The sequence below is a fragment of the Equus caballus genome, chromosome 13 (assembly GCF_041296265.1).
Source record: "Equus caballus isolate H_3958 breed thoroughbred chromosome 13, TB-T2T, whole genome shotgun sequence".
In the NCBI taxonomy this organism is placed as follows: domain Eukaryota; kingdom Metazoa; phylum Chordata; class Mammalia; order Perissodactyla; family Equidae; genus Equus; species Equus caballus.
In genome coordinates, this window is record NC_091696.1 from 34878654 (window position 1) to 34891113 (window position 12460).

At 45.9% G+C, this 12460-nt stretch overlaps 1 protein-coding gene across 2 annotated transcripts; it reads left to right on the top strand.

The window, feature by feature from the left end:
* The first annotated feature begins 468 nt into the window (after positions 1 to 468).
* Positions 469 to 10561, top strand: NDUFAB1 (NADH:ubiquinone oxidoreductase subunit AB1). 2 transcript variants are annotated; one of them, XM_023616118.2, is made up of 6 exons: positions 516 to 811; positions 4552 to 4680; positions 6694 to 6816; positions 8434 to 8521; positions 9517 to 9616; positions 10398 to 10561. In XM_023616118.2, exons 1-5 carry the CDS (start codon positions 644 to 646, stop codon positions 9606 to 9608), a joined length of 600 nt encoding a protein of 199 aa, XP_023471886.1. In that variant the 5' UTR covers positions 516 to 643; the 3' UTR covers positions 9609 to 9616; positions 10398 to 10561. The 2 variants fall into 2 exon arrangements, with proteins under 2 accessions (XP_023471887.1, XP_023471886.1); XM_023616119.2 differs by lacking the exon at positions 4552 to 4680 and having other exon boundaries at positions 469 to 811.
* The last annotated feature ends 1899 nt before the right edge of the window (positions 10562 to 12460 follow it).

Genomic DNA, 12460 nt, shown 5'->3' on the forward strand with positions numbered 1-12460 from the left:
ATTACATTTTATTTTACTTGAACAAAAATAAAAAGAAACTGAAGTGAAACTGAAGGCGTTGTTGGATTGTTCGTCCAGGCAGCCTGCGGAGTTTGGAGCCCTTGTCCATGTTTCACTTTCAGCCAATATCCTTGGGCTCCCTGTTCAATAGGGGTGAATTAGCACACTGCAACTTCCCCCTCCTTACCCATTTTTGTGAGCTGTATTACTTATGCATTGTCAAGTTTTAAAACATGGATATTGTTTTTATCGTAATTCCCACATTAGTCTTAATTATATATTTAAATAGACTCTTAAATTTTCATGTTTTATATAGTTTTGACCTATTAGATAATTTTAATACCTATGGAAGATCGCGGCATCAAAACTTTTAAATACATGTATCTCAGAACTCTCAGAGAATAAAGAAAAGCACGTTTCTTTCTCGTGGCGTGATCAGCGCTGAGGTGAAGACAATGCGCAGTCTCACTCTGGCTCTGGCGGCCTCTCACCTCTGGCCCGCGAGGGCGCAGTGCCGCCGGGAGCCGCGCGGGGTCTCCACCGCCGGCCGCGCCCGCAGCGCCGCTGTGTGCGTCGCCCGCGCCGAGCGAGAAAGGGGACGGCGCGGAGGGCGCGGCGCAGTGCATCCTGGGTCGGCGTAGCCATGGCGGCTCGTGTCCTTTCCGCCGGTGTCCGCCGACTGCCCGCGGCCTTCGCGCTGCTGCCCCGGGCCCCCACCCTGGCCGCAGCCCGGCCGCTCAGCACCGCCCTGTGGCCCGCGGGGGCCCGCACGAGGCGTGGGGCTCCGCAGCCGGTCTCGGTGCTCGCTCAGGTGACTCGCGGTGACTTTGCTGGCGCTTCGCAGGGGTCAGGACTCGGGTCGGGGGGCGGACAGTCAGCGGGGCCGCGCCAGCTGCTGGCGGGGGTGACGGGGGATATCCGACTCCCTCCCCATCCCACTGCATGACGGTGCTTGGTTAACCCCTGCCGGGAGCCCGACTGACCTAGTGCTTAGGAGCGAGAGCGCAGACCCTCCCGTCAGACACCCCTGGGTTGGAACGCTGGCTGCCACTTACCGAAAGTTTGGACGAGTCTCGTAACCGCGCTGCGCCTGAGTCTGCACCGTAAGGTGGGAAAAGTACTAGTCTCCACCTTGAGCTGCAGCGAGGTTTAGAGGTGATGATACAGGCAGAGTACCTCGTGCGGTGCTTGGTAAGCTCTCAGACTGTTGGTCGCCGTTAGTCGTAGCGCTAATGATAAATACCGTGATAGTTTTCGAGGGGAGCTCTAACGACACGGTGCAAAGAGGAAGCCATGCTGGCCTACAGGCTTCTCCAGGGCTGTTCTCTGCCTGGATTTCTGTCTCCCTGTGGCACCTTTTGCCTGTTTCTGGGCCTCCTGCAAATAAGGATAGGGAACAAGTACTATCTAGCTGTTTTTAATCTGAGGAAACCTTTGTGAGCCTCAAACTCTCCTTAGGGCAGTGATTTTCAACCCTGGCTGTACAAATTACCTGGGTAGCTTAAAAGAGAAAGGAAAAGAAATCCCTTGTGCCCCGGCCCCCAATTCTGATTTACTGCTCTGGGATGAGGCTGTGGCATGGGTTTTATTTTTTTAAGTTCCCCAGGTGACTCTGAAGTGCACCAGAATGAAAGAGAACTGTCTTAAGGTAGGATAGACTCCCAAGGTCAAGCTGAGAAATGCCTTTTCAAACCCACAAACCCAAGTAATACTGGTTTCACCCTTGAGTAAGATATTAGAATAAAAAATAAGGATGCCCAGGCCAAATCAATCAGAATCTCCTGATTTAGGGGCTGGGCATTTGTTTTTAAAAGCTGTCACGTGATTCTTTTGTGCAGCCAGTGTTGAGATTTCCTGATTCATTCGTAGTGGATGTAGGTAGGGCAGTGGACTCATTCATAGGGCATTGTCTTATTGTCAGAATCAAAAGGTTAGTTAAAAGGGAAGTATGTAGTGTTGCTGAGTTTTGCTCCTAAGACTGATTACAGCGTTAGGCTAAGAGGCAAGGTGGTTGTCCTCATTCTTAGAGCATTGATATTCAAGCCTGGATCGTGCATATGCATCACCTGGGTTAAAATATAGATTCTAGGAAGGGGCCAGAGAATCATTTCCGGTGGGCCTCCAGCAGATCCTGCTGCTGCTGGTCCTTGGACCATGCCTTGAATAGCAGGGTGCTCAGAGATGGTCCACTGCCTCTGCTTGGTTTACATATGCAGCAGAGGAACCATTTCATTTATATTTACAAAATGGTTTTGACTAAGTACTCCCATTTAACCACCTTATATCCTTTGTGGATTGAAGCAGAGAGTAAATACTTGTTCAGAGATCGGCCCGTGACGCAGCAGTTCATTGCGCATGTTGCGCTTTGGCAGCCTGGGGTCCGGTGGTTCAGATCCCAGGTGCGGACATGGCACTGCTCATCAAGCCATGCTGTGGCAGGCGTCCCACATATAAAGTAGAGGAAGATGGACACGGATGTTAGCTCAGGGCTGATCTTCCTCAAAAGAAAAAAATTGGTCAAAGAAACCAAGCGACAGCTGCGTGCCAGGCCTTACGCTAGCTGATGAGGGATAGAGAGGTGGATACAGAAGAAAGACATTAGTTCACATCTTCATTGGACACTTTGCAGCCTTTATGTTAAACTTGCCAGCTCATTCTCTGCTGCTCTGTCTGCCCTAGGCTGTTCTGACACTATTTTCTCTTGGTCTGTCTCTCCTCTCTCTCCTTCTACCCTGTTGGGCACTTTCTTTCCCTAGTCCTTAAATGGCGGTAAACACTCTCTGTGAACTGCCTCTTCACTCTCCTGGTTTCTGTTACTGCCTGTATGTCAGTCACCCCAAGCCTCCACCTGCCGCTCTGTTCATCTCACCTGCACTATTGCTCGTTTACCCATTCTGGTCTATCACGTTTTCCCTCAGATCTATCCACTCTGCTAACCCCACAGCAACTACTTGTTCATTTTTTTACATCCTAACTTTTCCCCCCAAAAAAGCAGCTAACACAGCTTTCCTGGGTATAAAAATACAAGACAATATAAAATATAAGGTAAGAAAACCAAGGGTAGTGGCCTAAAATGGAGCCTGGAAATTTCAGACTTGACTCAGGCAGGCCCTGAATCTCACCTGCCTGGCAGCCAGAGCACAAAGAGAATTTCCGTAGAGGTGTGTATGTGCGGTGCCCAGATGCAGACACGGCACTTGTGCAGGGAGGGCACGGCTATTCCTGGTACTGGAACCAGACCGACGTGTGTGACACTGGTGGATTCGGGGCTACATCCTTCATCCCCAGTGAGACAGACTTGTTTTGTCTTGCTCAGGGCTCTGCAGCCAAGTCCTGCCTCTTCGGCCTCAGGGCCCACATCGGTTAACCACCTTCCCCTTCAATCTCCAGCAGCGTCAACTAATTTCTTCCCACACAGACACACTGCACTTTCGTGCCTCCTTTCCTTTTCTTGGCTTACTCCAAGTCTGGTATCTCTTCCATCTCTGCCTCTCAGGTACGGAATGACAACTTTTTGTTACTGAAACAGCCTACAAATACCTCTGTCATGGCTTTTGCCACATTTTTGTTACAAGTAAAATGATCTGTCTGGATTGGTCTTTTCCATTAGACCATAAGCTTCTCTAAGGTAGAGGTCATGTCTTTTTTATTTTTGTAGTTCCAGCCCCATAGCACAGTGCTTGGCACATAAGGTAAAGCTCACAGGCTGCTGGGACAGTGATGTAAATAGACAAAGGCAAGGCATTGCCTTGTGTGAAGACAGGTGTGTGTACAGCGCAGACTCAGGAAGAGGGACTTAACTGACCCCCACTGAGCATGGTCAGGGCAGGATGGAATGGCACGTGTGGAGGCCAGGAAGAGCCTGGCTTTTACTTAGGGTTGACCCTCGGGATGCCTGTAGACGGGAGAGGCCCAAGTTGAGGTGGGGAGACAGTAGGCATATTGTGAAGGGCACCGGATCCCCGCTGAGGAATCACCTATCTGGGTGACAGGGAGCAAACATCAACAAGGCTGTCGAAGAAATGAGGAGACCTTTCCTCTCCATCAGCCAGGCCGGGTGACCGGTAAACATGATGGTGGAGACGGGAAGAGTGTGGGTTTGCTCTGAGGTTTCTGGCTAGAGCCCCAGGTGGCAGAGAAGAATAGGTCTGCGTTCAGGCATTTTGGGGACAGGTCAGGAATTGATTTCCAACCTGAGGCTGAGATGTCTGTGCTCCCTGCGTAGAGCTGTCCAGGGAGGAGTTTGCAGAGACGGCTTTGAAAGCCATCTCCTTAGATTCCTCTGAGTTTCCCTTAGAGATGGACCCCTGTGGAGGTAAGATGGAGTTTGAGGGAAACTAATCAGGTTTATTCGTTTCTACTAATCCAGAGGGTAGTCATTTTCTTGCAAACAGTGCCTTCTCTGATGTCAGTGGGAGATGACACATGTCGCATATAATTGTTAAGGGTAGATCTTGGGGAAGACCTATTAACATCAGAAACAATGTTGGCTGTTGGGGACATTTTCAGAGGTCCCTGAATATATCCTTTTTTTTTTTTTTTTTTAAACAGCTGCGATCCAGCAGGAAGGAGGCAGTAAGGCCCTCCAAGAGGCCATGCTGGGAGCCTGGGGCGAGACACCTAACCTCTCTCTGCCACAGTTTCCTCCTCTGTAAAGTGGGCTTGTTAGAACTAAAGGAGGTGATGTATGTAAAGTGCTCAGGGCAGTACTGCGGCCTGACTGCATGAAGGGGCAGCATGAGAGGGAAGGAGTAGGATCAGGTACTTTGGGGCTTCACTGCTGCCAGGGTCTCACGCTGGCAGCTCATTATCACCCTCATCCTACTAGACAGCCTAAATAGCACTGACTCTATGAGCCAGGCAGTGTTCTAAGCCCTTTACGTCATCTCTTTACAACAGCAGTCCTATGAGCTTGGTACTGGTGTTTACCCCCATTTTACATATAGGAGACTGAGGCATAGAAAGGTTAAGTAACTTGCCAAGCCTGAACTGTAAGAAGGAGCTGGAGCTAGGGGACAGACGTAGGCAGTCTCCTTCCAGAGTCTACGCTCTCGCTCACTGCACCTTCCTGCCTTGTGCCGAGCCCACTGCAGACACCCACTGTAGATTGGCATGTGGCCTCCAGTTGGAGACCCCTTTAATTTCATTTAATCACACTGTGCCTACCTGGCCCAGGTAGGCATTTGCCAGTGCTGCTGGGGGTGATGCTGACACCTACTGGGCCACGTGGGTAGCTGTGTATGGACATACCCTCACCAGCCTCGTCCTTTCCCCTTGGGTGCTGTGCACACATCAGCCTCCCCTATTCTCTCCCCCTCTCCTCAGCGGTAATTCTACTTCATAGCACTTCTTGATAAGCACATAGACAAGGCCTCTGTTACATCCATCCACCTCAAATTTCTTTCCTGTCATTAACACTATTAACTCATTTCTCCTCCCTCTTTCTCTTTAGTCCTTTCTGCTGCTTCATTTTATTAGTGGCTTGGAAACCTCTTCTAGTCATTGTTGTTAAGTAGGCCTGGTAATGTTCCCATAGCAGAGGTCTTCTTAACCCATGCTGTAATCAGAACAGAAAGGAGACCACAAATTTAGACAGAAAAGAACAAGTGCTCTAAAACTCTGTAAGTAGCAAGAAATACTCCTAGAACATCCATGAAACTCTTCATCTAATCTCTTTAGCTTGCTGGTTAAACCTGATTTATTTGCAAGATAACCGTTTCTCACACAGAGGTGTATATTGGTTTACTTCATCTGGCAGTTTTTTATGATTTTTCAGAGACCTTTGACTCTCAGGGACCTGGGCCCTAGCAAGCAAATCTATTTTCTATGGGGAAATGCCCTAAGAACTCCAAACCGCAGACTTAAAATCAACCTTAGAAGATACACAGACCAGTTCAGACTAGGGACTTCCATAGTGAGAACTGTCAGCTGTTTTATTTTCTCTTGTTCTGGATTGTACCTTCCATGGCATAGAGCCCGCTGGCCTGTGAGTTGGAGCTCCTTCCACATTTGGTGAAGGAATCCAGTCACAACCCTAATACCTGGTTGAATATCAAGCACGCTAATATCAGAGATTTGAGATACAACTCTGTCATGGCAAAGATCAAAAAGGCTCATGGTTTGGCTGGTGGCAGTAACGCAAGCGTGCCTGGAAGGGAACAGATCGGACATTACTGTAGCAACTGTCAGAGTCCCTCATCTTCTCCTTTGGGTTGGTCAGCATAATTACCCCTGGGGCCAAATCAGACCCTTCCGGTGTATGGTCCTCAATGATTTGCCTCTTAGTTTACCGTGACTGCTCTTTCTGTGTGGGTTATTTTGACTTGGGTATTAAAGGCGGCAGTGCCTTAGAGAGGTGCCATGGGAAGTCTTGAGCTCTTCTGCAGACCCCAGCCCATTTAGTGGCAGTCAGTCTCACTGAGCAGGATGAATGTCCAAAGCCTGAGGGCTGAACAGAGGAGTCAGAGGCCAGTCCTGCCTCTGAGGGGACAGGAGCCCCGGTTTCTGCTGCTGAGCTGCTGGGCTTCTGAGACTCCCCAGTACCAGGACTCAGTGGGCCCGAAGGGCCGCAACTAGAACCAAATGTGGTGGGATCTCTGAAGCCCTGAAAGCTTCGGGACAGACATCCATAGGCTGGTGTCTATTTAGAGGCATGTTAGCTTCCACAATCCTTCCTTCCTGCCCTTGCTCTAGGTTCCAGATGGAGTCACACAGCTGTGCCGCCAGTATAGTGACCTGCCCCCTTTGACGTTAGAGGGAATCAAGGACCGTGTTCTTTACGTCTTGAAACTCTATGACAAGATTGACCCAGAAAAGGTAATTGATGTGGTTTAAATGGTTTTTCTTTAAATAAATATTTAATCACATGGTACAAAATTCAAAGGGTCCAAAAAGATACTCAGTAAAAAGTCTCCCTGGCCTCCAGCCACCCAGTTCCCCTTCTGGAAGACAGCGAGTGTCCCCAGCTTCTTGTCTACCTTTCCAAAGATACTCGATAATTATGTAAGGAAGTATAGACACATGAATGTATATGTGTGTTCTGTGTACTATGTAACTGCTGTCTCCCACCCTTTTTAAAAAACACAAGTGGTAGTATACTGTAAACACTGCTCTGCACCTTGCTTTTTAAACTTGGAATTTTTCTTTTTTTTATTATTATTATTTCATTTTTTTTAAAGATTGGCACCTCAGCTAACAACTGTTGCCAATCTTGTTTTTTTTTCCTGCTTTATCTCCCCAAACCTCCTGTACATAGTTGTATATTTTAGTTGCAGGTCCTCCTAGTTGTGGCATGTGGGATGCCGCCTCAATGTGGCCTGATGAGCAGTGCCATGTCCGTGCCCAGGATCCGAACCAGTGCAACCCTGGGCCGCCGCAGCGGAGTGCATGAACTTAACCACTCGGCCATGGGGCCGGCCCCTGGAATTTTTCTTATAGTGGTACATAAAAGAATCCCTACTTCAGGGGCCGGCCCAGTGGTGGAGTGGTTAAGTTCGCACACTGGGGCTGGCCAGGTGACATAGTGGTTAAGTTTGTGTGCTCCACGTAGGCGGCCCAGAACTCACAGGTTTGGATCCTGGGCACGGGCCTAGCACTGCTCATCAAGCCACACTGTGGCAGCCTCCCACATAAAATAGAGTAAGATTGGCAATAGATGTTAGCTCAAGGTCAGTCTTACACACACACACACACACACACACACAAAATCGCACACTCCACTTTGGTAGCCCAGGGTTTACGGGTTCAGATCCTAGGTGTGGACCTACACACCACATGAAGCCAGGCTGTGGCAGCGTCCAACATACAAACAGAGGAAGACTGGCACAGATGTTAGCTCAGGGACAATCTTCCTCAAGCAAAAAGAGGAGGATTAGCAACAAATGTTAGCTCAGGGACAATCTTCCTCAGAAAAAAGAAAAAAAAAGAATCCTTTCTTCATTAATTGAATCTGTTGTGTGGGTAGGACAGTGTTTTGATGTGAGTTTTTGAAGAATTCTTCCTGGTGATCTTGAGGTCTAAATTAAAGGGAGGGTGATAATAACCACTCTGTTCTTGAGGGAGAGGTATGTCACTTCTAAGGTGTAGTGTCTTTGTTGTCAGTAAGGCAGCAAGAAAAACCAAACTCAGTGTCACTTCAGAGCGGTGATCAAAGATCTCAGTAAAATATGTAAAGTGAAATCAGTCATCAGCTTTGTATACATTAACTAATTCAAAACAAGGCTAAATAAGATATAAAGCAACATACATATACACCAAGTATATACTGGCCCAAGTTAAATATATAATGTTAGTTATAGCTCTTTACATGTAAAATATGGCCTCTTTATATTTTAAAAAAATGTATGTAATGATTAAGTGACATTGTACCATTGTTACCTTGAGAAGCAAGTGCTCACATAACTAAATTTTGTGTTTGGTGTTCCTTTCTTGCAGCTCTCGGTAAATTCCCATTTTATGAAAGACCTGGGCTTAGACAGTTTGGACCAAGTGGAGATTATCATGGCCATGGAGGATGAATTTGGTAACATACACAGCCTTCGTCTTGGATCTGCATATTGTGATTCTTGATTTAGGTGGATTAAAATGAAAGAAATGCTGGGAGTCTGAATTGGGATTTAAATCAACTAATAATAGAAACAGTAGCTCCCCCCAACATGTACATGCCTGCTTACCATCAGGTGAAGTAAACAGTAGGGACAGCGCACTTACTTAGAAAGCACTTAGAGTCCCCAGAGTGCCCAGTGTGGTACCGAGGGCTGAGTGGCCAGAAAAGGCCTGGGGGAATCTGGGACTTAGATTCTTGAGGTGGGGCTCCAGGACAAAGGGCAAAGCCTCATGCATGCAGAAGCTGACGACACCTTAGCATCCCTCGTGAGCTAGGCCTAAATGCCCAGAGAAGTAACTAGGGGTGCTCAGGACACACACAGGCACACATGCGTGCACACCTTGCACCATTCGTGCACACCTTGGTTTCCTGCAGTGCCTCCCATGCACTCTGAGGTTATCCTTGTTCAGGACAGTAGTTTTAGAGGCAAATGAGACCTCTAAAAGGCTCCAGGGCACATTTTTGGGGGGTGATTGCCTGCATAGGAAGCCAAGGGACTTCTGTGCCATTTTACAGAGCAGAATTTTGTTAAAATTCCTCACAGGTTGTGGTAACTAGGAGGATGGTATTAGTTCGGGGCAGGGTGGATTTGGGGTTTCCTGTTGGGGTAATAAAAATATTCTAGAATTAGATAATGGTAACGGTTGCATCACCTTGTGAATATACTAAAAACCACTGAATCTTACACTTTAAATGGGTGAATTTTCTATTATGTTAATTATATCTTTAAAAAAAACCCAGCCATTATGCCCAATATGATATACGTATTGTCTAGAACATTACCGTCTCACAACTTAAATGGGATTTAAGGTTGCTGGAAATTTTTAATATACATGTGCGTGGTATACTGATACACTTCTAAAGGAGTTGCTCTTTCTATACTCATACATTGTTGTAAATTTTACTTTTAGGGTTTGAAATTCCTGATGTAGATGCGGAAAAGTTAATGTGTCCACAAGAAATTGTAGATTACATTGCAGATAAGAAGGATGTCTATGAATAAAATATCAGGTAAATAATTTGACTTAAAGAATGATGTTCTCCCATAGAATTAATCTATCTGTGGTTCTTCAATAAAGCAGGACTCAGGAAGAAATGGAAAAATGGGAATACTTGACAGATTTTCACTGGTTATAAAATGCAAGCCCCTTCTGCCACCAGTCAGCCCTTGTGATCAACTTTATCCTCCAGAGGTGTTGAGAGCAGTTCACTGCTGGACAAGGCTCCCTTGATTATCAGCCCTCCTCATAAAAACAGTCTTGTACAAAAAAACTGAGCTAGGTAACCCAGAAGCAGAGACCTCTCCCTCCCTCACCCTCAGTTACCCACCCAAGGCCTATCTAGGGAGCAGAGATGGCCTGGCTCTAAATTAGATAGGAGAGGCCTCATGGGTAAAAGGATGGACTCGAGTCAGACACCTGAGTTTGTTCTCAGCTCTGCCACCTTCTGTAAGCCTGGTGATCTTGGGGAGGTTGCCTAGCCTCTGTAAGCCTCAGTTTCCTCATGTGTAAAATGGGGATAATGACAGGACCTATTGGGCATTTGTGAAGGTAAAAGTGAATAGTGTATGTAAATCACTTAGAACAATGCACGGTGGTAAAGAAGGCTCTCAGTAAATATTAGCTATTGTTGTTTAGGCTCTAGAATAATCAAGTGATAAGACTTTTTATATAAAACATTGTATTAGTGTCTGTAACTCTAGTTACCTTGGATTTAGCACCTTGAAGATCGTCATTTAAAGTCAATAACAATACACCAAAAAGAATCGCTGAACTTATTTTGTCTTTGCCAGACCCCTTTTCTTCCCTGAGAGAACACTCAGAAGATACTGGCGAGTGTCGGAAAGTGAGAGCACATTTTGGCACGACTGCTGACTTTGACAGAGTAATTCTGTTTAGACTTGTATTTAAATTGTCTAAGTGTTTTTGCCCTTTGAAAATAAATCTATAAAACCAACATTTTTCTCAATCTTCAGTTTTTCAGTTTTTGTCTATAGTTTTTATATTGACACTGCTTAATATTTTTAAAGATTTATCTTGTCATTGGTATTCATGCATATCAGAAATATCTGACTTTTCCAGCATGTACTTACGTTTCTCTCCCATCGCCTTCAGCATAAGGAATGAATGATAGTGATAAAAGGACCTTTTGCCTCAAAAAAAATTTTTGTTTCTTCATTAGTTTATCATCAGCTTATCAGCTGACACCAGCACGCGGGACTAAATTTTCATCCTGTCCTAAGGATCCTTTCCAAATTAGTAGAATATAATAATGTTGGAGGACAGAATGTTCTCTTTCCTCCTGGAAGGTCAGTTTGACATTGTATCCCTTTGTCATGCATCACTATAAACTCTGTCCTTTTATTCTTGGCACTGTTAGGTCCTTGGGGTTGATGGAGGCAGTTGCTTAGCTCTTGATGAGATTTAGTTTGAGAGATCTGTCATAAAGTAATTGCTCTTTTACCGAAACTTCTAGTTTGTAGGAGGGAGGGGACCAAGGGCTAATAGGAAGTAGTGTCAGAGGTGGAGGGACGGCAGAGAATCTAATGGCTGAGGGATGAGGCTGCAGAAGGACTATGGAGTCTGGTCTGGGATTGGGTCCACACGCACACCTGCTTCCCTGCCGGGGAGTACCTCATGTTGCCAGTTCCTTCTGTGTCACTCTAGAATTACTGGAGGCATATTAGGCAGACGTACTTGCCTCCTTTCTCAGTAATAGGAAGCATTCGTTATTATGCTGCACCTTTTTTAATACTTAAGGTATTCTTGGAAAACTGCAACATTGGAGCATAAGGAGCTTCGTTGTTTTTTACAACTGCATTTATTCAACAAATAGCTTGAGTGCTTATTAGGCACTGCAGATCCAATAGGGAACAAAACAGGCTACATGTGACTCCTTTGATTGGAATGTACCTTTAATTTAACATCTGGGGTAATTTGTTCTTCTGGCTATTTTAATCCCCAAGGCAGCTGCACGTTTTCCCAAAAAATGCATCTGTGGTTGTTTCTGCCTAAGATCATGAAATCTAGCAGTACTGCCACTAAAAGGATTGCTTTGCTCACATCTTCACCATGCATGTGCTGTGAAATGGCTCACTCACATCATTCTATAGCTGGTAAGTCCCAAAGGAGCAAGAAGGAGAAAAATTCACTGAATTATCACACACAGATAATTCTCTGGTAATACTATTTAGGATCTGGGTGTTCAAACAACAGCAGAGGCCTTTCTGCTCTAAGAAATTGCTGCAATGTTCTTTGAGACCTGTGTGCCACTATAAATAGGCAGCGCACTGGCCAAATGTAGCATTCCAAAGTGTGTGTGAATTAGAACAGAATAAATGGGATTGCGTATGTCCCTGCTTCTCGGGATATGTGCCAAGACCCCCAGTGGATGCCTGAAACCACGGATAGTACTGAACCCTCTAGCTACTCTGTTTTTTCCTATACATACATACCTCTGATAAAGTTTACTTTATAAATTAGGCACAGTAAGAGATTAACAATAATTATAATATACTGTAATAAAAGTTACCATAGATCTTAGCAACCTCAGCATATGACTTTTTTTCTTATTGAGAACTTTCACCTTCTCACTTAAGGGAAGCACTTTATGGCTTCTCTGGCATATCTGAATTGCCAGCATCACCAGTCTTGCACTTTGGGGCCATTGTTAAGTAAAATAAGGGTTACTTGAACACAAGCACTGTGATACCAAACAGTGGATCTGATAACCAAGATGGCTAGTAAGTTACTAATGGGCAGGCAGTGTAGACACGCTAGACAAAGGGATGATTCATGGCTTGGGTGGGACAGAGGAGGATGGCGTATTTCATCACACTACTCAGAAAGGCGGCAA